The sequence below is a fragment of the Rutidosis leptorrhynchoides genome, chromosome 2, assembly GCF_046630445.1.
Source record: "Rutidosis leptorrhynchoides isolate AG116_Rl617_1_P2 chromosome 2, CSIRO_AGI_Rlap_v1, whole genome shotgun sequence".
Lineage (NCBI taxonomy): Eukaryota > Viridiplantae > Streptophyta > Magnoliopsida > Asterales > Asteraceae > Rutidosis > Rutidosis leptorrhynchoides.
The window spans coordinates 18398771-18421760 of NC_092334.1; the positions used below are offsets into that span (position 1 = coordinate 18398771).

Below are 22990 nucleotides of genomic sequence, written 5' to 3' on the forward strand. Positions count from 1 at the left end.
CTAGACGATATTTTTCGCGACGTTTGCCTTTTGACCCTCATGCTGCCTAATAAGTATTTTCAAACCATCCGATGATGTAGCCCTTGAGAGTGCAACGTACAATTGGCCATGACCGAAAATAGGTTTAGGTAGATAAACACCTATTTTGTTTAGTGACTGCCCCTGGCTCTTATTTATGGTCATGGCGTACGAAACTTTGAGCAGGAACTGCTGCGTTTTTAGAACATAAGGTAACATTGGTTCTTTGTGGATGAGGTTCATCCTCGGAAAGAAGACCTTTTCACCAACCCTTGTACCCGTGATAATCTCAGCTTCAACCGATTTAGATAGGAGCTGAGTGATTATCATCCTGGTACCATTACAAAGGTTGCCTGTGACATTAATATTCCGCAACAAAATAGTTGGTATCCCTGTTTTTAGCTCCAAAAGATGCGGTGGCAGGCCAGGGTAATTTAGCATGTTCAAGTACTCTGTTGGATATAGTAGTTCGGACTCACCACCGTCATTCCCTTGTGGTGTAGCTGTATAATAACTTGCATACGTTGTAACTGGACCATCAACCATATCGATGACCAACTTATTTATAGTGTCTGCTGCATCATTTTTCGGACAAACTATCACCTTTTGATGTAATTATGCAGCATTTAGATTCTGTAATGTTTCACGAGGATAGATAAAAGAAATTATATTTGCCAATCCATTGTCATCATCAGGAACACAGTAGGTATCAGGAATCCGTACCTAACTACTATTAACCGGGTCTTCCAAATCACGTGTTCCAATCTGGCCATTTCCAATATCTAGTAACCATGTGGAGAAAGCATCGTTCGTTTCTTTTTCCGACTGTGTCAGGCCTGGTTGCATTAATCGCATATTTTTGGTAAGCACAAACACCTTGAATTCCTGACAAAAATATGAAGATGTAATGCAAGAACGCACTATTTACGATTACTTTCCTTTTTTATGAACGGGCAATGTTTGTTTAAAGTCACCGCCAAGAATCAAAGACTTACCTCCGAATGGCGAGTTTTTGTTGCCGAGAATATCTCGCAGGCTGCGATCCAGAACTTCGAAGCACCGTTTATTATTCATGGGTGCCTCATCCCACACAATAAGATCGGTGCTTTCTATCAGCTTAGCCATCTGTGTGTTTTTGTTTACATTGCACATTGACTCATCGGTGAGGTCAATTAGTAGCTTGAACCGAGAATGAGCAGTTCTGCCCGAAGGCAGCAACAAAGATGCGATTTCGGATGATGCGACAGCAAGAACAATCTTTCCATTTACCCTTAGCCCCGTGATTATGGCCTTCCATAAGAATGTCTTGCCCGTGCCACCATGACCATAGACAAACACGAGTTCTATTTTTTTTGTTCAATGAAGCATCACGTACCAGCTCGTAGATTGTTTTCTGCTTCGCAGTCATCCTCGATTCTAACGGAATGCGCTCACTATCAAGTGATTCTAGGTCGTAGTTTCTCTCCTCCATGATCAACCGGTTTGCAAGATCTAGTAGTAGGTCATCTGGCAGAGATGGCAATGCGAAGTCGCTGATTGTCTTTCCACACTGGTTTAGGAGAATTTCAACTTCATATAGAACATAATTATGTAGGTCTTCATTGTTTATGTATAGTTTTTCCATCTTCAAAGAGGCTGCTGCTCGCAGAGGTATGTCGTCAGACATTATTTTCCAGTGCTTTTCCCAAAGAGCAACCGAATTCGAGACTATACAATACACCAGAATGTGGGCAAAAAGTGACCGTAGCTGAGAAGCTATGCCAGAAACTGATGCTTCTTCTAGCGCTATAGTCCATTCTTTATCATTACCAAGTAGCCCAGCGGCCTCGCAATCCGAACAGTATGTCTGATGTTCAACCTGGTTAACGGTTCTAATATCTGCAAAACTTGTGCAACCCTTTTGATGGCACAAAAGCATCCTTAGAAAAAAAGCCTCTCCGAATGCGGGATGTATATATGATATCCTTTCAATCGAAGGCTTGTTAATATTCGCCCTATGTTTCCAGGTTTTTGGTGTTTGATACCAAACAAATTCAGACGGAAAATCCAAATATGTTAGGTGCCTGCCAGTGGAAGAAGAGGCGTTATAACGTAGCCACTCTGTTAAAGTAGTTTTCTTCTTTTCTGTGTTGTCAACAATTTATTGAAGCGATTGCTTGCCACGAAACTTCATAAGCTGCATATTCTCTAAATGGACAGCCACGATCTGAACGGCTGGTTCCCGATGATGAATTGGGAAGTTAAAAATGCGCCAGCAAGCCTCATGCAGGCAAATGAAGCGAGCATCTATGAAATTCTGGATTTCATCTACTGGTTTAGAGGCCTGTGGCCTGTTGCGGCTGTTACTACCAACTGGTTTGGATATGCGAGCAGCAATGCGGTCGGTACCCTTTGAAATGTACTTGAACGGGTATTTGATGAGACTCATTGAACCGCATCATTCAACATTTATATGAGCTTGGAAAGTCATACAAAGTAGTCTATTGTAAGGAACTACATAACTATTATCGAGTTGGACCCCCGACCGCGTTGTATACACACTAGTATTACGCCTTTGGTAGTGTGCACGACCATCAACATCAAAGAAGGTTTTTTCGTTGTATTTTTTGGGAAATTTTTTTGTGCAGGCAGAACTTTCCATGCATGGTGCGCGTGAGTTTGCAATGCCACAAGGTCCGTGCATCATAGTCGCGGAGATCACTGCATAACCAGCGAGGTCGGTTCTCGGGTCAGGAAGTTCAGCAGATATGTAATCATCTATTCTTTCGCTTATAGGTGATGAGGGTGAGGAATGCAACCACACCAATCTGTGACAATGCGGCAACCCTCTTTTCTGGAATTCAATGGTATATACTGGAAAAAAGGAAGAAAAAAAGTCAACAACGGGCCAAAAAATAATAAACGACATCATCAAATAAATACAAAAGTAAGGGAAAAATGAACTGTACTATTACCTGCTCTTAAATCACCAAGTGGGCTGTCGTCTTTCAAAAACCTAACAAATTGTTTGACTTTGAAATGGAAAACACGCGCGACAATATCAGCCCGGTCTGATGCGGTTAGCCGAGGAAAAGGCTGCAGATACCAAGCTATTTCGGTCCACCTAACATTGCAAGTGAAAGTGACATAGAACTGTGGATTTCCAAAGACATGACAAATAGCCAGCGCGTCAAGGTAGTGGCTGTACATATAACGGGGACCACCGGTGAAAGAAACTGGGAGAATAGTTCTGCTACCCACGTCTGCACATATTTGATCACCTCTGCTAATAGCATCATATAAACCCGAAAGGTAATCTTTTCTGATGCCCTTCTACTTCTTCCGAATGTAATCCATCCGATCTAATTCAATACTATAATAGACCGTGACAACGTATTGCTGAAAGAGTCGCCCGAGCCTCAACATGAGGCTGTAAGATTGGAACCTATCATGAAGCTGGTAGCAATATAACATATTCATCGTCATTTTCTTAACCCGACCACCAATGGAACCTGGAGCATTAACTAACTTTAAATCGGTATGGAACCCTCGCTCGCCAAAAAAGAACATCAATGGAAATTGCAGCGACATATACAACGGATGGAGTTTGTTAACCCGCCTTGGGTACTCAGTCTTCGGGTGGATTATTACATCGTAATCCGAAACTGCCTGTGGGCCAGTATCAAAGACAATAGCTGAAACGACCCGTCCATATTACTATAAATGCAGTACGTTATTCATTGGTCCCATAGCGAGGTATTTGACCTCTATATGATATGTTTTAAGAAAATATTGCATTCGTTTCATAAAAAAACACACCATTATTATACATAATGCATGTTTTAAACAGGTGGGTAATTATTTAAGGAATAATCCCCATATTACATCGGTTTACAAATACTACACACGTGCCATAACAGTCGAATATATTACATGGCAAAGGTTTTATTGAATGCAACACTTCATTTAAACAAAAGCATGAGACTCCATGCACAGCTTGCTCAGATAATGCAACAGCGGAAGACTTTCTTAAGGACCTGAGAATAAACATGCTTAAACAGTCAACACAAAGGTTGGTGAGATATATAGGTTTAAAGCTAGCATCGATATAAATATAGACCACAAGATTTCATAGTTATAAACATTTCAATAAAGATATTCTATAAGTTATTGAGCTCTTCGGTAACCATACTTAACCAATAATGTGGCATATTCCCTTTATTATGAAATCTCCCTACACTGTACCAAGTGTAGTAAAAATGAAGTACTATGCAACCGTTTACGATACTAGAGCGACTAGCCCGGTTGAGGTTGTCAAACCCGATAGATCTATCAATAGGATTCGCGCTTACATGTTCTTACAACATGTAAATATTAGTTACCAAGCTATTAGGAAAGATATGCAAGGTGGTACAACTCAACGTAGAATATATTTTAAGTACTTGCGTCCATAGCGTAAAACATAAAATGCATGTATTCTCATCCCAAAATATTCTTAGAGTTTAAAAATGGGACTATATACTCACGGTAGTAAAAGTATATTAATAATAAGTTTTCAACTTATTAAAAATATGGTCGTCGTCCTTGGATTCACGAACCTATAACAATAATAATAATTCAGATAATAATACGACATATGAATAAAATAAAGCAAGTTCATAGAATACTTATATATTAATTTTTAACATTTTCATGTTAGTAGTCCTTTGTTAGTAGTCCAAATATAGTCCAATAGTCCAATAGTCCAATAGTCCAACAGTCCAACAGTCCAATAATCGGTATGTATATATAATCTTAGAATTACCCCACGGCGTATTGTATATGTATTGTTATAGACTCAACCATGACCCATGGTACGCGTATTGTCTTAGAATTAACCCAGACGTATTGTGTACATGGTGTCTTTCGATTTATACGAACGTATTGTATACGTATTGTCATGGAACGTACCAAGATTATAATATTTTGTTATACTAATGATAACATGTCCAAATATATATAGGATATAGGAAAAGTTCGCAAGGATATGGTTAATATAGTTTTTATAAGATAAATTTCGTCCATATAAAGTTAATTTTAGCAGGTTTTGTTTTGCTCGCTAAATATTCATTACAACTCCGTTTAAAGTGAATCAAATTGCTATGGATTCCTTAAGAAGTTAATTTTCCAAAACCAATTCGAAAAGTTCAGCCCAAGTAGTAATTTTTAGAGTTTTACCCTCTTTTTGTGCCGGTGGTCAGATTTGGAAGAATCCCGGCATCCACCCGATATATGATTTTTGATAAAATACTTTCACTTTGTCTAAAATCATGAAAAAAAATTACTGGAAGTCTTATTTACATATATTAACATATTTCCAAAGTCTTAGCCTCGAACTCAAAGTCTAAGATAGGTTTTTAATTCCCAACCCAAAACAGCCCGCTTTCTACCGAATAGAGATTAAACGATATATGTTAAGTTTCAAGGTGTTCTTCATATGTACAAGTTATAAGTTCTTATATTAACTTAATTTAACATCATAATACATATAAATAAGTGTTATTAGAGTTAAGCTAGAAAGATTTGATTAGTTTTTCAAACAATTTTAGAATCAACTAAACTATGTTCTAGTTTATAAACTCTTATATAGATAGCTATAAACATATGTATTGAACAAGAGTTGAAGTAGAGTTTTTTTACCTCAAGTTTAGAATGTAAAGTTGCTAGAAAGAAGTAGTAGAATAAAACTTGAGAGAGTTCTTGCAAGTGTGTGTGAAAATTGGAAGTAAAATTTGAAAAATGAATGTGTAAAAATGAGTTAGAAATGGTGTTTATTTATAGGCTCATAAATTTGGTTTTTAGTAAAAAATATCTAAGATAAATTAAAAATCATTAGGTCATGCATGACATAATACATCAATAATTGTAGATTACTATTCGTATATACCAATAGTAAATACTTCTAGAAGCTGCGTATAATACGCGTATAAATGCTGTATAAATACGTAATTGTAGATTTCTATTGGTATATATCAATAGTAAATACTTCTAGAAGCTGCGTATAATACGTGTATAAATACCGTATAAATACTGTATAAATATCGTATAAATACTGTATAAATACCGTATAAATATCGTATAAATACGAGTAGAATTCTTGAGAAAAAATGAACGAAAAATATGAATATATCTATTCCTTATTTGTATATTATTAAGTGTATTCAATATTTTTAAGGATGTATTTATACTCATAATATATTGTATGTAAATACATTTTAACATAAGTTAATTACGTCGTTTAAAAAGTAACGTATATATTGTCCGAAAACTCTTTAAATTAATAGTATGAAAAGGTATATATAATACCTTATTAATATACTTAATGAGATATTTAATTATTATATTTTCAAGTTATATATATATATATATATATATATATATATATATATATATATATATATATATATATATATATATATATATATATATATATATATATATATATATATATATATATATATATAATTAATACAAGTTATGACGTTCGTGAATCGTAGGAATAAAAGGGTAGTCAAATGCTTATATAAAACTCTTTCCGGAGGTTCAAGACTTATTAAAATTCATTGTTTATCAAGTTGGAAATATTAAATAATGTAAATAGTATAATCAAGTAGTCGGAAAAATCCGGGTCATCACCGTACCTATCCGTTAAAGAAATTTCGTCCCGAAATTTGAAGTAGTACCTATTCAATGGGCGGTGTTTGTAAACAGATGTGGATACTTCTGTTTCATCTGGTCCTCTCTTTCCCTAGTGAACTCGCGACCTCTTCGAGCATTCCAACGAACCTTAACTATAGGTATGTTACTTTGCTTGAGCTTTTTGACTTCACGGTCCATGATTTCGATAGGTTCTTCTATAAAATGCAGTTTCTCGTCGATTTGGATTTCTTCAAGAGGAACAGTGAGGTCTTCTTTTGCAAGGCATTTCCTTAGGTTCGAGACGTGAAAGGTATTGTGTACTCCAGCAAGTTGTTGTGGTAGCTTAAGTCTATAAGCCACTGGTCCAATACGTTCGATGATCTTGAATGGTCCTACGTATCTTGGGTTCAGTTTACCCCTCTTACCAAAGCGTATCACACCTTTCCAAGGTGACACCTTTAACATAACCATGTCATCAACCTGAAATTCCAATGACTTCCTTCGAACATCGGCATAGCTCTTTTGACGACTTTGGGCGGTCTTTAATCTCTCCTTGATTTGCACAATCTTTTCTGTAGTCTCCTGTATGATCTCGGGACCAGTTAGTTGTCGGTCTCCTACTTCATACCAACAGATCGGGGATCTACACTTTCTTCCATAAAGTGCTTCAAATGGTGCAGCTTTAATACTCGTATGGTAACTGTTGTTATACGAGAATTCTGCTAATGGTAGATATTTATCCCATCCGCTTCCGAAATCGACCACACATGCTCTAAGCATGTCTTCAAGAGTCTGTATAGTCCTTTCACTTTGTCCATCGGTTTGTGGATGATATGCGGTGCTTATATCTAAATGAGTTCCTAGGGCCTCCTGTAGTGATTTCCAGAACCTTGACGTAAACCTACTGTCACGGTCAGATATAATGGAGAAAGGTACTCCATGTCTAGAGACAACTTCTTTTAAGTATAGTCGTGCCAATTTTTCCATCCCATCCTTCTCCTTCATAGGTAGGAAATGTGCGGACTTGGTGAGACGATCGACAATTACCCAAATGGTATCGTAACCCCATGTAGTCTTTGGTAGCTTCGTGATGAAATCCATTGTAATACATTCCCACTTTCATTCTGGGATTTCTGGTTGTTGCAGCAGACCTGACGGTTTCTGATGTTCCGCCTTGACTTTAGAGCAAGTCAAACATTCTTCGATGTACATTGCAATATCAGCTTTCAAATTTGGCCACCAAAAGTGCGCCTTAAGATCTTGATACATCTTTCCTGCTCCGGGATGTATCGAGTATCTTGTTTTATGTGCTTCGTCTAGTACCGATTTTCTTAACCCTTTAAACTTCGGTACCCAAATGCGTCCAGCAAAATATCGGGTTCCGTCTTCCCGTGTAACAAGCTGCTTATCTATCCCTTTAAGCATCTCATTTCCAAAGTTTTCTTCAGAAAGAGCTCCTTGTTGAGCCTCCTTAATTTGGGTGGTGAGGTTCGTATGAATCTTCATATTCATTGCTCGTACTCGAATTGGCTCTCTTTCCTTCCTGCTTAAAGCATCTGCTACTACATTTGTTTTCCCGGGATGATAGCGAATTTCACAGTCATAGTCGTTTATCAGCTCGATCCACCTACGTTGCCTCATGTTCAGTTGTTTTTGGTTGAAGATATGTTGAAGGCTTTTATGATTGGTATACACAGTACATTTAACCCCGTACAAGTAGTGTCTCCAAGTCTTTAATGCAAACACCACTGCTCCCAATTCTAGATCATGAGTCGTATAATTTTGTTCATGAATCTTTAGTTGTCGGGATGCATATGCAATAACCTTCTTTTGTTGCATGAGGACACAACCAAAACCTTATTGCGAAGCGTCACAATAAATTACAAAATCATCGTTTCCTTCAGGTAACGATAGAATAGGCGACGTAGTCAACTTCTTCTTCAATAATTGAAATGCGGTTTCCTGCTCAGAAGTCCATTCGTACTTCTTCCCTTTGTGTGTTAATGCTGTCAATGGTTTGGCTATCCGGGAAAAATCTTGAATAAACCTTCTCTAATAGCCAGCAAGACCCAAAAATTGGCGTATTTGCGTTGGAGTCTTTGGGGTCTCCCACTTTTCAATAGCTTCAATCTTGGCTGGATCAACCTGAATTCCTTCACTGCTGACAATATGACCAAGGAACTGTACTTCCTTCAGCCAAAAGGCGCACTTAGAAAAATTTGCGTATAACTGTTCTTTCTTTAACAGTTCCAACACCAACCTTAAATGTTGTTCATGTTCTGTTTCATTCTTAGAATAAATAAGAATGTCATCAATAAAGACGATAACAAACTTATCTAAGTACGGACTGAATACCCTATTCATGAGGTCCATGAATACAGCTGGTGCGTTGGTCAACCCGAACGGCATGACCAAAAATTCATAATGACCGTAGCGTGTCCGAAATGCGGTTTTCGGAATATCTTCGTCTTTAACTCGCAACTGATGATAACCCGATCTTAGATCGATCTTGGAGTACACACGTGATCCTTGCAGCTGATCAAACAAGTCGTCAATTCTCGATAATGGGTACCGATTCTTGATAGTTAACTTGTTTAGTTCACGGTAATCTATACACATGCGGAAGGATCCATCTTTCTTCTTAACGAATAAAATCGGAGCACCCCACGGTGAAGTGCTTGGTTGAATGAATCCACGGTCCAGTAGTTCTTTTAACTGGCTTTGTAACTCTTTCATCTCAGACGGTGCAAGTCTGTATGGAGAACAAGCCACTGGTGCAGCTCCTGGTACTAGATCTATTTGAAATTCTACAGATCTAAATGGAGGTAATCCCGGTAACTCTTCCGGAAAGACTTCAGGAAAATCTCTTGCCACAGGCACATCATTGATGCTCTTCTCTTTCTCCTTCGGTTCAACTTTATTAACATGTGCTAAGATAGCATAGCACCCTTTCTTCAAGCACTTTTGGGCTTTCAAACAGCTAATAAGTTTTAGCTTTGAGTTACCCTTCTCTCCATAAATCATTACTGGCGTTTTATTCTTATGAGGAATGCGAATTGCCTTCTTGGCACACACAACTTCAGCTCCTATTTTGGACATCCAGTCCATGTCGAGTATTACATCAAAACTTCCTAATTCTATGGGTATCAAATTAATTTTAAACACTTCTCCGGCTAAATTTATTTTACAATCACGGCAAATTTTATCGGCTTTAATTAGTTTACCATTAGCTAACTCAATCATGTACTTAGCATCTAGAGGTAATGATGAACAATTTAATTTAGCGTAAAAGTCTCTACACATGTAACTTCTATCGGCACCAGTATTAAATATAATAGATGCTGATAAGTTATTAATGGTAAACGTACCCGTAACAAGCTCCGGGTCTTCATACGCCTCTCTAGCATTAATATTAAACGCTCTTCCACGTGCAGGTCCATTATTCTTCTCTGGATTCGGGCACTGGCTCTTAATATGACCCTGTTTCCCACACCCGTAACAAGTAACAGTAGCCAAGGCAGTTCTATTTGCATTAGTTGCAGGAGTCTTGGTGCCATTTGTATTTGTAACGGGAACCCTACAATCTTCAGCCTCTTCGATCACAATTGTTGCACACCACATTACAAAAACCAGAGTGATGTTTGTGGCATCTGTTACATAAGGGATTTCGTCCTTTGTAACCCGAGCTTGAACCACTACCCGCACCTTGCATGGTTTCCTGTTTCTTGAGAGATTGTTGTTGGTGACGTTGATCACGGTTTCCATTCCACTTTCTTTTGTTATCTGATACCTTGGCATTGGTATTTGATGCATTCTTATCCAGAATGATCTGATCCATTAGCTCGTTTGCCATGGTGATAGCTTCATGAATTGTCTTAGGTTTGGATGCTGTAACATTGGCCTTGATGTTTTTTGGCAGGCCATCCTTGTACAATTCAATCTTTCGCTCTTCTGTTGGTACCAATTCAGGACATAACAAGGCTAATTCCATGAATCGCCCGTTATAGTTGGTAAGTTCCGTGCCGACAACTTTCAGATTACGTAACTCGGCTTCCATTTTCCTAACCTCGTTCCTTGGGCAGTATTCGTTGATTAGCATATTTTTCAACTCCTCCCAAGGAGTATCATATGCTGCATCGCCCCTACAGCTTTTACATAGTTTTTCCACCATGTAAGTGCACCATCTTGTAATGTGCATGAAGCATACGTTGTCCTATCCCCTTCCGCACAACCACTAATTTTAAATATAGACTCCAGCTTTTCGAACCATAGGGTTAAACCGACTGGTCCTTCTATTCCGCTGAATGATGAAGGTTTGCAACCTCGAAACTCTTTATATGTGCATCCAACACAAGGGTTTGTGTTGTTTGCTGCTGCTCTTGCCGCTTCAACCCAAAGCACTCGGTCGTTTACGCATTGGTTGATAAGCTCTTCAATTTCTTGTTCCGTCATTCGATTCACTCTTGCCATGTTTCTTCAATAAACATATAAGATAATTAATCACATAGAATATTATAGATGTAGCGAGTAATTAATGGTACATCGTGGCATATTAATAATATGAACCCATTATTATAAAAGCCTTTTCTTCTTATTAGCATTTTATAATTATTTCTAGGGTATTACCTACCCGTTAAAGTTCATACTTAATAGCTTAGTACAACAATTAACTACTACCATCCAAATAATATTCTATCATGAAAAACTAATGCATTATCATTTCACGCTTTATTCATCAATGCATTATGGTACAACAATACAATACCACTTATTCACATAAATTTATTTCACATAAAACATATGTAGGATAAAGTAAAGCACACTAGATAATATTATATAATGCGTGAAGTGATGTCGTAGCGGAAATGGTTTTAAAAATGGCGGGGCCTCTTGTTATCAGGTACTGGCATAACGCTTATTCGAGCGGTACGTTTATATCTTGGTCGGAGTTCTGAGGTACTTGATACCTCAATAGAGTTGGTAAGACAAAGATGATTAGGGGTAGAAATGTCAGGAGTACTTTGTACAACAAATGCTTTATTAATTTCCGGATTTGGAAATTTTGGTTTGGTGACTACAGGTTCCTTTCCCTTTTTAAATTCTTTCTCGGTAATCTCTTTTACTTCCTCCTCCTCCTCAGGATCGTTTTCAGGTTCTTTCACTTCCGGTTCTTCCGGAAATTGTGAATCTTCCCAAAATGTGTCCTCTTTCGGGTCTTCATCATCATCAGACAAATTGATGATCAATACCTTTGCTGAAGATTTGGACTCGATTTCGGAGTCGCTGAAAGTGAATACTAATTCGAAGCTAGATGCAGACATCTATCATATAATAACTAGTGCGTTAGTAATATACCACATAACATTTACATGTTAAAATATTCAATTTCTGACCAAAAATGATAAGCAATGGTTTTCAAAACAGACGCGGTCAAAGTCCAGACTTACTAATGCATCCTAACAAACACCGGTTAGACACACTAATGCAATTCCTGGTTCGCTAAGACCTCCGCTCTGATACCAACTGAAATGACCCGTCCATATTACTATAAACGCAGTACGTTATTCATTGGTCCCATAGCGAGGTATTTGACCTCTATATGATATGTTTTTAGAAAATATTGCATTCGTTTCATAAAAAAACACACCATTATTATACATAATGCATGTTTTAAACAGGTGGGCAATTATTTAAGGAATAATCCCCATATTACATCGGTTTACAAATACTACACACGTGCCATAACAGTCAAATATATTACATGGCAAAGGTTTTATTGAATGCAACACTTCATTTAAACAAAAGCATGAGACTCCATGCACAGCTTGCTCAGATAATGCAACAGCAGAAGACTTTCTTAAGGACCTGAGAATAAACATGCTTAAACAGTCAACACAAAGGTTGGTGAGATATATAGGTTTAAAGCTAGCATCGATATAAATATAGACCACAAGATTTCATAGTTATAAACATTTCAATAAAGATATTCTATAAGTTGTTGAGCGCTTCGGTAACCATACTTAACCAATAATGTGGCATATTCCCTTTATTATGAAATCTCCCTACACTGTACCAAGTGTAGTAAAAACGAAGTACTATGCAACCGTTTACGATACTAGAGCGACTAGCCCGGTTGGGGTTGTCAAACCCGATAGATCTATCAATAGGATTCGCGCTTACATGTTCTTACAATATGTAAATATTAGTTACCAAGCTATTAGGGAAGATATGCAAGGTGGTACAGCTCAACGTAGAATATATTTTAAGTACTTGCGTCCATAGCGTAAAACATAAAATGCATGTATTCTCATCCCAAAATATTCTTAGAGTTTAAAAATGGGACTATATACTCACGGTAGTAAAAGTATATTAATTGTAACGACCCGACCAAAACCGTTATTGACGGCGCCGTTAACTTAGGTCCCGTTGCGTGGTCGTAGTCCCTATATGAGACTCGTTTGACCAAAATTATGTCGCATTCATTTGAAAGGTACAAGACTTGCAAGTTTAGTTTACAAAACCGTTCGACAGCAAGTCTAAGTTTACAAAAGTCATAAAGTATAAATGAAATAACTTGCGACATAATATAAGTTGAAAAACACAGTTGCTATAAATAGCGTAAGTATGTAAACAAAAGTTTGAATCCAAAAGTGCTATCCCTAGCGTATGTATGTATGTATGCTTGACCCCAAGCAAGAAATCAGAGTGTATGCATGTATGCTCGACTCCAAGCAAGTATGAGTGTACGCGGAAGCATGTATCAAATAGCCAAGTATGAACCTGAGAAACATATAGAAAACTGTCAACGAAAAACGTTGGTGAAATCATAGGTGTTTGTAAACGTTATATTTTGAACCACAAGATTTAGTATTCCCATAGTTGATTATCAAAATCGTTTGCATTCCAAAAGTATTGTTCGCGAGCACCCAATTATCAAGACTTAACGTTTCCTTCCATAGAACCCCATCACAATAGTGTTAGAACATACACTGTTTCTCGAAAATATATTTCATCCGTAGACGGTAGCGAACCGTCCGTAATGAGGGTTTGTCAAACCCGTATGGCCACACAATATAAGTTCTCGCTTACACCCTGCAAGTGTAACTAATGATAATCGAATTGAGGATTTTTGTTCTAACTCGCTGTGGAATGTTTGTTTTCCTCGTACTTGTGTTCAAAGTATAAAAGTAAGTAGTACAAAATGTAACAAAGTATATGTTTCTCAGCCCACAATTTAAAAGTATAAAAAGTTGTTGAAAAGGTGGGACTATGATCTCACCTCGAGTGCACGAGTATAAAAGTACTTCACAAAGTAACGTATGCATGAAAGTTGCTTAGCCTTGACCTAAACAAGTAAGTTGTGTCAATTAACCGGTTACGACACAAGGTCGGGTGAAATGTGTTCAATTAGTCCTATGGCTCGTTACGACTCGAATAGTATAGCATGTGAATCACGTTGTCAAGTTTCATGCAAGAATCAAGTATAAAAACATGTTAGAACGATTGTAATAAAGTTTGAGTTGACATTTCAAAACCTTACCATTAGAAAGGAAATCTTATTACGTTTCCAACGATATTTGATTCATCGAAAACGGAGTTACGGTCAAAAAGTTATGGCCAAAACAAGTTTGCTGAAGTTCGGATGAAACAGGCAATTGTCGCGGCGCGACAAATTGCTCCGCGGCGCGACAAATGCCTATTTTGAAGGTCAGAAAGCCTGAAAAACATGTTCTAAAATCACCCTTTGGGCCACGGCGCGACAAATTGCTCCGCGGCGCGACAAATAACGTGGTCTGGTGCCTGGTCAGTTTCAAAAGTTCAAGTCTTGATCAAAACTTCAAACAACCATAAAACGCAAACCGTAAACAACTAGAAGACGTATCTTATACCGTTGGAAAGCTCTTTTGACAAGGAACACAACTAAGCACTTATCATCAAACAAAAACAACATTTTCCATAACCGATTTCTCGTCAAGTGATCATTTAAAAGTCCATTTTCAAAGTTTCAAGTTCATCAATTGCATTTTAAGTTTCGGGAATCCAATTCACACATATGATATGCCGTTTTGAAGGTAATGAAGTATACATTACTACTAAACACTAACAATTAACATTCCATGGCATTTAAGCATCCAAAAGTTCATGTCAAGAACTATCAAACCCTAGTCAAACATCACAAAATCATTAATCGGGTTTTTGAAGTTTTCTTAATCAACCTACACATCCAAACGAAGCTAGTGATACTAGTAACACAATTAAAACATGCACTTTAACAATCTAACAACATTAACTCATCCAAAATCAAGGATTAAGCACACCCATTTCAAGTTCATGCTAGTTACTCCAAAAACAACAAATCGAGCAAACCAAACATATATTCATGCTAGACACGAGCCATAGACACTAACTAACACAATTTCAAGTCAAAAACACGAATTTATAGAAATCTAGAGTTTTAGAAATGTTACCCAAACTTGATGAAATTGGTACCAAATCGAAGAGGATGAAGAGAGGATTCCAAATATGTAATTTGTTTTGTTGTAAGCCTCCTAGATCGAATTTAGATGATGAATGATTGAATTGGGTGTTTGTGTGGTGTTCTTGCTAGAGAGAAAAAGAGATGAGGGAGATGGATAGAAATGAATGGAGGAGGTGAAGTGGTTGACTAGTTGACCTAGTCACCACTTTGCCCACTTGTCAACTTAAGTCCCTCATGTTTGTAGTCGGGTGCGGGAATTAACCAAACGAATATTTTTAAAACGCTCGAGTAAACGGGTGATGTCAAAATTAAATAGCGGGAATATAATGAACGTTACTCACGGAAACTATTAATTTAGATACGAAAGATTATGTTTTAAAAAAAAAGACGGTGTTAAAATTAAATTTAACGGAAAAACACGGGATGTTACATTATCCACACCTCAAAAGAAATTTCGTCCCGAAATTTAGTTGGAAGTAGTAGTCGTTGAATCTTCCTCGAGATTTTGTGTTGCCAATTCTACGAATGAGGGAGAAGTACGTTCTAGGGTATTTCAACGAATTTTGACTGTCGGGATCATATGTTGTTTTAAGGTTTGGCTTCACGATTTATGGTTTCAACCGGTCCTCCTAGGAAGTGAGGGTTATCGTCGATAGTGAGTTCATCAAAGGAGATAACAAGTTCTCGTTTCGCAAAACACGTCTTTGAGTTGATATATCGAATGTAGGATAAACGGAGACCCAAAATGAGTCGGAAAAGTCTAAACGGCTAGCGACGGGTCCAAAACACCCCAAGAATTTAAAGGATCAAAATATCGCGGATTTAGCTTCCTACGTTTCCCGAAACGGATTGCACCTTTCCAAGGTGCGACTCTTAACGTGACGCGGTTTCCCACGTGGAATTTGAAATGTTTACGTCTAACATCGGCGTAGCTCTTGGTGATTACGAGTCGCGTAGGGTTTTACCCGAATATGAATAAATTTTCTCGGTTGCTCATGAATAACCTCGGCCCTGGTGAATTGATCATCGTTTACTTGGTTCGACAAAGGAGAATGACGTTTCCGGTCACATGTGGTTTCAAAAGGAGTGACGTTAAAACTCGAATGAAAATCATTGTAGTACGAGGATTCGGTTAAAGGAAAATACTTTTCTCAAGTAAATTTGAAGTTGGTAATACAAATTCGTATTATGGTTTTCAATACTTAAATCGTATGTTTGTTCGGTCCGTCGGGTTTTGGATGATACGCGGTACTCATGTCTAAACGTGGTCCCGAGGCTTTTTGTGAGGCACTCCGAAGTCTAGAAATGAAACGAGGATCTCGATCCGAAACGGAGTACATTCCGTAAGGTATATTTGGACAAGTTTGTTAGGACAAGTTTCTCAAGAAAATTCGCGTCGCGGAAGATTTATCGTTTTCCAAAAACGTTCGTCGGGGCAAGTTCTCATTGGTTTCTGAAAGAAAAACGTTCGTCGGAACTATTCACCCTCGAGGTGAATACTAGTATAACGTGGAGAGTCTCTCCCCCCATTGAGAGTTTAGAGTAAAGATTTCCTGAACCGGAAGTACGAGTGTGGTGAGAGGGAAGTTTCCGCCTCGGTGCGAGCATAACGAGTAAATCGTAATTAGTCAATAAGACTGTGCGAGGACGAGATAGTATACACGTGTAACATACGGTTGAAGTCGAGAGGAATCGGTAATTCATTCGGAAGCATAAGTACAGTTCGACAAAAGTCGAAGGTGTGTCCCCGGTATGGTTGTTATCAATATTCTCGAAATTTTCAGATGTCCAAACATGAAAAGATGAAGTCATGTACATGGCACATGGTGGTGTTTAGGTTGATCGAGTCTAACCACCATCACGCGTCACTAGAACTTTGGTATGTCTTACCGTAATATAACCACGTTGATCGAGTGTCGTTATATTACGCCAAATCATACTTCCATTCCCACATCACTCCATGAGTTCAAGTTCGTGTCATCGTGAAAATCTAAAATGAACAAAATGTAACGACGTCTCAAACATGATTCGTATTGAATCGAAAGAATTAGTGCAACTCTAAAGATGCGTTCCCCGAGGGAAGTGTATAAGTGATTGTTCACGTCAAAGCGGTTCGAATCAGACAATAAAGTAGTTAGGTATGAAAAGAGTAACGAGTCATGATAGCGAGTAGTACGCAACCGTAGCGATAAATAGTGATGACGATACTCACCTAGAGTAGTGACAGTGACTTTACAATACTCATGGATAGTAAGCTAAGACGGGGTGGATAACAACCAAAGAATTTGAGTTCCCGAGCTAGAGTAGCTAACGAAGTCGTGGTCATCCGTACGCGTATGAATCTTGAATTCACGTGTGTTACCAAAAAGTGGCGGAATACGAGTTCGTAGGATGAAGGTTGGGTACCATTAAAAAGTTTGCCTAAGAATGATTCAAGTATAATGCACAAGTAGTCAAGTAAGTGCTATCTATAGCAAATGTATGTCAGAATGCAAATGCTAACTATCCGGTTGTAGTCTAGACTCACTAATGCGTCCTAACGACTCTGTTAGACACACTAATGCACGTCCTAGTTCCCTACAACCAACGCTCTGATACCATCTGTAACGACCCGACCAAAACCGTTATTGACGGCGCCGTTAACTTAGGTCCCGTTGCGTGGTCGTAGTCCCTATATGAGACTCGTTTGACCAAAATTATGTCGCATTCATTTGAAAGGTACAAGACTTGCAAGTTTAGTTTACAAAACCGTTCGACAGCAAGTCTAAGTTTACAAAAGTCATAAAGTATAAATGAAATAACTTGCGACATAATATAAGTTGAAAAACACAGTTGCTATAAATAGCGTAAGTATGTAAACAAAAGTTTGAATCCAAAAGTGCTATCCCTAGCGTATGTATGTATGTATGCTTGACCCCAAGCAAGAAATCAGAGTGTATGCATGTATGCTCGACTCCAAGCAAGTATGAGTGTACGCGGAAGCATGTATCAAATAGCCAAGTATGAACCTGAGAAACATATAGAAAACTGTCAACGAAAAACGTTGGTGAAATCATAGGTGTTTGTAAACGTTATATTTTGAACCACAAGATTTAGTATTCCCATAGTTGATTATCAAAATCGTTTGCATTCCAAAAGTATTGTTCGCGAGCACCCAATTATCAAGACTTAACGTTTCCTTCCATAGAACCCCATCACAATAGTGTTAGAACATACACTGTTTCTCGAAAATATATTTCATCCGTAGACGGTAGCGAACCGTCCGTAATGAGGGTTTGTCAAACCCGTATGGCCACACAATATAAGTTCTCGCTTACACCCTGCAAGTGTAACTAATGATAATCGAATTGAGGATTTTTGTTCTAACTCGCTGTGGAATGTTTGTTTTCCTCGTACTTGTGTTCAAAGTATAAAAGTAAGTAGTACAAAATGTAACAAAGTATATGTTTCTCAGCCCACAATTTAAAAGTATAAAAAGTTGTTGAAAAGGTGGGACTATGATCTCACCTCGAGTGCACGAGTATAAAAGTACTTCACAAAGTAACGTATGCATGAAAGTTGCTTAGCCTTGACCTAAACAAGTAAGTTGTGTCAATTAACCGGTTACGACACAAGGTCGGGTGAAATGTGTTCAATTAGTCCTATGGCTCGTTACGACTCGAATAGTATAGCATGTGAATCACGTTGTCAAGTTTCATGCAAGAATCAAGTATAAAAACATGTTAGAACGATTGTAATAAAGTTTGAGTTGACATTTCAAAACCTTACCATTAGAAAGGAAATCTTATTACGTTTCCAACGATATTTGATTCATCGAAAACGGAGTTACGGTCAAAAAGTTATGGCCAAAACAAGTTTGCTGAAGTTCGGATGAAACAGGCAATTGTCGCGGCGCGACAAATTGCTCCGCGGCGCGACAAATGCCTATTTTGAAGGTCAGAAAGCCTGAAAAACATGTTCTAAAATCACCCTTTGGGCCACGGCGCGACAAATTGCTCCGCGGCGCGACAAATAACGTGGTCTGGTGCCTGGTCAGTTTCAAAAGTTCAAGTCTTGATCAAAACTTCAAACAACCATAAAACGCAAACCGTAAACAACTAGAAGACGTATCTTATACCGTTGGAAAGCTCTTTTGACAAGGAACACAACTAAGCACTTATCATCAAACAAAAACAACATTTTCCATAACCGATTTCTCGTCAAGTGATCATTTAAAAGTCCATTTTCAAAGTTTCAAGTTCATCAATTGCATTTTAAGTTTCGGGAATCCAATTCACACATATGATATGCCGTTTTGAAGGTAATGAAGTATACATTACTACTAAACACTAACAATTAACATTCCATGGCATTTAAGCATCCAAAAGTTCATGTCAAGAACTATCAAACCCTAGTCAAACATCACAAAATCATTAATCGGGTTTTTGAAGTTTTCTTAATCAACCTACACATCCAAACGAAGCTAGTGATACTAGTAACACAATTAAAACATGCACTTTAACAATCTAACAACATTAACTCATCCAAAATCAAGGATTAAGCACACCCATTTCAAGTTCATGCTAGTTACTCCAAAAACAACAAATCGAGCAAACCAAACATATATTCATGCTAGACACGAGCCATAGACACTAACTAACACAATTTCAAGTCAAAAACACGAATTTATAGAAATCTAGAGTTTTAGAAATGTTACCCAAACTTGATGAAATTGGTACCAAATCGAAGAGGATGAAGAGAGGATTCCAAATATGTAATTTGTTTTGTTGTAAGCCTCCTAGATCGAATTTAGATGATGAATGATTGAATTGGGTGTTTGTGTGGTGTTCTTGCTAGAGAGAAAAAGAGATGAGGGAGATGGATAGAAATGAATGGAGGAGGTGAAGTGGTTGACTAGTTGACCTAGTCACCACTTTGCCCACTTGTCAACTTAAGTCCCTCATGTTTGTAGTCGGGTGCGGGAATTAACCAAACGAATATTTTTAAAACGCTCGAGTAAACGGGTGATGTCAAAATTAAATAGCGGGAATATAATGAACGTTACTCACGGAAACTATTAATTTAGATACGAAAGATTATGTTTTAAAAAAAAAGACGGTGTTAAAATTAAATTTAACGGAAAAACACGGGATGTTACATTAATAATAAGTTTTCAACTTATTAAAAATATGGTCGTCGTCCTTGGATTCACGAACCTATAACAATAATAATGATTCAGATAATAATACGACATATGAATAAAATAAAGCAAGTTCATAGAATACTTATATATTAATTTTTAACATTTTCATGTTAGTAGTCCTTTGTTAGTAGTCCAAATATTGTCCAATAGTCCAATAGTCCAACAGTCCAACAGTCCAATAATCGGTATGTATATATAATCTTAGAATTACCCCACGGCGTATTGTATACGTATTATTATAGACTCAACCATGACCCATGGTACGCGTATTGTCTTAGAATTAACCCAGACGTATTGTGTACATGGTGTCTTTCGATTTATCCGAACGTATTGTATACGTATTGTCATGGAACGTACCAAGATTATAATATTTTGTTATACTAATGATAACATGTCCAAATATATATAGGATATAGGAAAAGTTCGCAAGGATATGGCTAATATAGTTTTTATAAGATAAATTTCGTCCATATAAAGTTAATTTTAGCAGGTTTTGTTTTGCTCGCTAAATATTCATTACAACTCCGTTTAAAGTGAATCAAATTGATATGGATTCTTTAAGAAGTTAATTTTCCAAAACCAATTCAAAAAGTTCAGCCCAAGTAGTAATTTTTAGAGTTTTACCCTCTTTTTGTGCCGGTGGTCAGATTTGGAAGAATCCCGGCATCCACCCGATATATGATTTTTGATAAAAATACTTTCACTTTGTCTAAAATCATGAAAAAAATTACTGGAAGTCTTATTTACATATATTAACATATTTCCAAATTCTTAGCCTCGATCTCAAAGTCTAAGATAGGTTTTTAATTCCCAACCCAAAACAGCCCGCTTTTTACCTAATAGAGATTAAACGATATATGTTAAGTTTCAAGGTGTTCTTCATATGTACAAGTTATAAGTTCTTATATTAACTTAATTTAACATCATAATACATATAAATAAGTGTTATTAGGGTTAAGCCAGAAAGATTAGATTAGTTTTTCAAACAAGTTTAGAATCAACTAAACTATATTCTAGTTTATAAACTCTTATATAGATAGCTATAAACATATGTATTGAACAAGAGTTGAAGTAGAGTTTTTACCTCAAGTTTAGAATGTAAAGTTGCTAGAAAGAAGTAGTAGAACAAAACTTGAGAGAGTTCTTGCAAGTGTGTGAAAATTGGAAGTAAAATTTAGAAAATGAATGTGTAAAAATGAGTTAGAAATGATGCTTATTTATAGGCTCATAAATTTAGTTTTTAGTGAAAAATATCTAAGATAAATTAAAAATCATTAGGTCATGCATGACATAATACATCAATAATTGTAGATTACTATTCATATATACCAATAGTAAATACTTCTAGAAGCACCGTATAAATAAGTAAGTGTAGATTTCTATTGGTATATATCAATAGTAAATACTTCTAGAAGCTGCGTATAATACGCGTATAAATACCGTATAAATACTGTATAAATACCGTATAAATATTGTATAAATACTGTATAAATATCGTATAAATACGAGTAGAATTCTTGAGAAAAAATGAACGGAAAATATGAATATATCTATTCCTTATTTGTATATTATTAAGTGTATTCAATACTTTTAAGGATGTATTTATACTCATAATATATTGTATGTAAATACATTTTAACATAAGTTAATTACGTCGTTTAAAAAGTAACGTATATATTGTTCGAAAACTCTTTAAATTAATAGTATGAAAAGGTATATATAATACCTTGTTAATATACTTAATGAGATATTTAATTATCACATCTTCAAGTTATATATATATATATATATATATATATATATATATATATATATATATATATATATATATATATATAATACAAGTTATGACGTTCGTGAATCGTAGGAATAAAAGGGTAGTCAAATGCTTATATAAAACTCTTTCCGGAGGTTCAAGACTTATTAAAATTCATTGTTTATCAAGTCGGAAATATTAAATAATGTAAATAGTATAATCAAGTAGTCGGAAAAATCCGGGTCATCACAATAGCCCCTATTGCATCAGAAGTAGGAAGGCTATGCTGCTTTGACCCGGCAATACTAAACAACCGAATCTTGAAAGTAGGAACCTCGTCAGCATCACATTTATCTCTGGCCGTCCAGAACAGCTTCACAAGTTCATTATGCGAATCAAGCAAATGAATCAGCCTTCGCACAATAGCTTCACAGATTTGATCTGAATCTCGGCCACCAAAATGGGCCATTCTGTTTTCAACCTCGGTACCCGTATCGTAAATGTAAAGCTGCAGAAATCTCGGGCGAGTTCCCGACTGAGGGCACAGAGAACCAATCCAATGGTAAAGCTGGCCAGAAATTTTGAAAACGTACGGAGACCGGCCATCATTTATGGCTTCATCAATGTGAGCACCGAAAGAGGTCATATTGAACATCTCGTTGTAAGCACGGACGTAATCCATGAAACCGCGTGTCTCTAAAAGTTCCTTCAAAGCCTGAGGAGGTCTTCATAACTTGGCAACTGCACACGACCGTTCTCACAGCAACAATGATAGTGAAGTTTTCTGTACTTGAAGTATGCTTTTATGTGCTCGGCATGCCAAAACAGGGCCCCGCATTGGCCACAAACGTATGTGCAATCACCACAGTCATGATACAAAGGAGAGATAGCTGCAAGA

General features: G+C 37.0%; 3 protein-coding genes across 3 annotated transcripts; all 3 read right to left on the reverse strand.

Moving 5' to 3' along the window:
* Window positions 1-564, reverse strand: LOC139887668 (uncharacterized). The gene has a single exon (XM_071870737.1). The coding sequence runs from the start codon at window positions 562-564 to the stop codon at window positions 1-3; it is 564 nt and encodes a 187-aa protein (XP_071726838.1).
* Window positions 565-769: 205 nt separating this feature from the next.
* On the reverse strand, window positions 770-2446 carry LOC139887669 (uncharacterized). Its single transcript, XM_071870738.1, has 4 exons — window positions 2175-2446; window positions 1394-2081; window positions 1014-1308; window positions 770-903 (listed from the first exon to the last, which is right to left on the reverse strand). The coding sequence occupies exons 1-4, from the start codon at window positions 2444-2446 to the stop codon at window positions 770-772; spliced, it is 1389 nt and encodes a 462-aa protein (XP_071726839.1).
* A 9-nt stretch (window positions 2447-2455) lies between these two features.
* Window positions 2456-22774, reverse strand: LOC139887670 (uncharacterized). The gene is made up of 4 exons (XM_071870739.1): window positions 22343-22774; window positions 3382-3442; window positions 2973-3260; window positions 2456-2871 (listed from the first exon to the last, which is right to left on the reverse strand). The coding sequence occupies exons 1-4, from the start codon at window positions 22772-22774 to the stop codon at window positions 2456-2458; spliced, it is 1197 nt and encodes a 398-aa protein (XP_071726840.1).
* Between the last annotated feature and the right edge of the window lie 216 nt (window positions 22775-22990).

Coding starts and splice junctions, on each gene's coding strand:
- LOC139887669 (XM_071870738.1), bottom strand. CDS start 2,446: ATGAGTCTCATCAAATACCCGTTCAAGTACATTTCAAAGGGTACCGAC. Junction 2,082..2,174: donor CTTATGAAGTTTCGTGGCAA/GCAATCGCTTCA, acceptor TTCCACTGGCAG/GCACCTAACATATTTGGATT. Junction 1,309..1,393: donor AGAAAACAATCTACGAGCTG/GTACGTGATGCT, acceptor TTCTTATGGAAG/GCCATAATCACGGGGCTAAG.
- LOC139887670 (XM_071870739.1), bottom strand. CDS start 22,774: ATGGATTACGTCCGTGCTTACAACGAGATGTTCAATATGACCTCTTTC. Junction 3,443..22,342: donor CTGATGCAATAGGGGCTATT/GTGATGACCCGG, acceptor GCTTCATGATAG/GTTCCAATCTTACAGCCTCA. Junction 2,872..2,972: donor ACTTGGTGATTTAAGAGCAG/GTAATAGTACAG, acceptor CCTTTTTTCCAG/TATATACCATTGAATTCCAG.
- LOC139887668 (XM_071870737.1), bottom strand. CDS start 564: ATGGTTGATGGTCCAGTTACAACGTATGCAAGTTATTATACAGCTACA.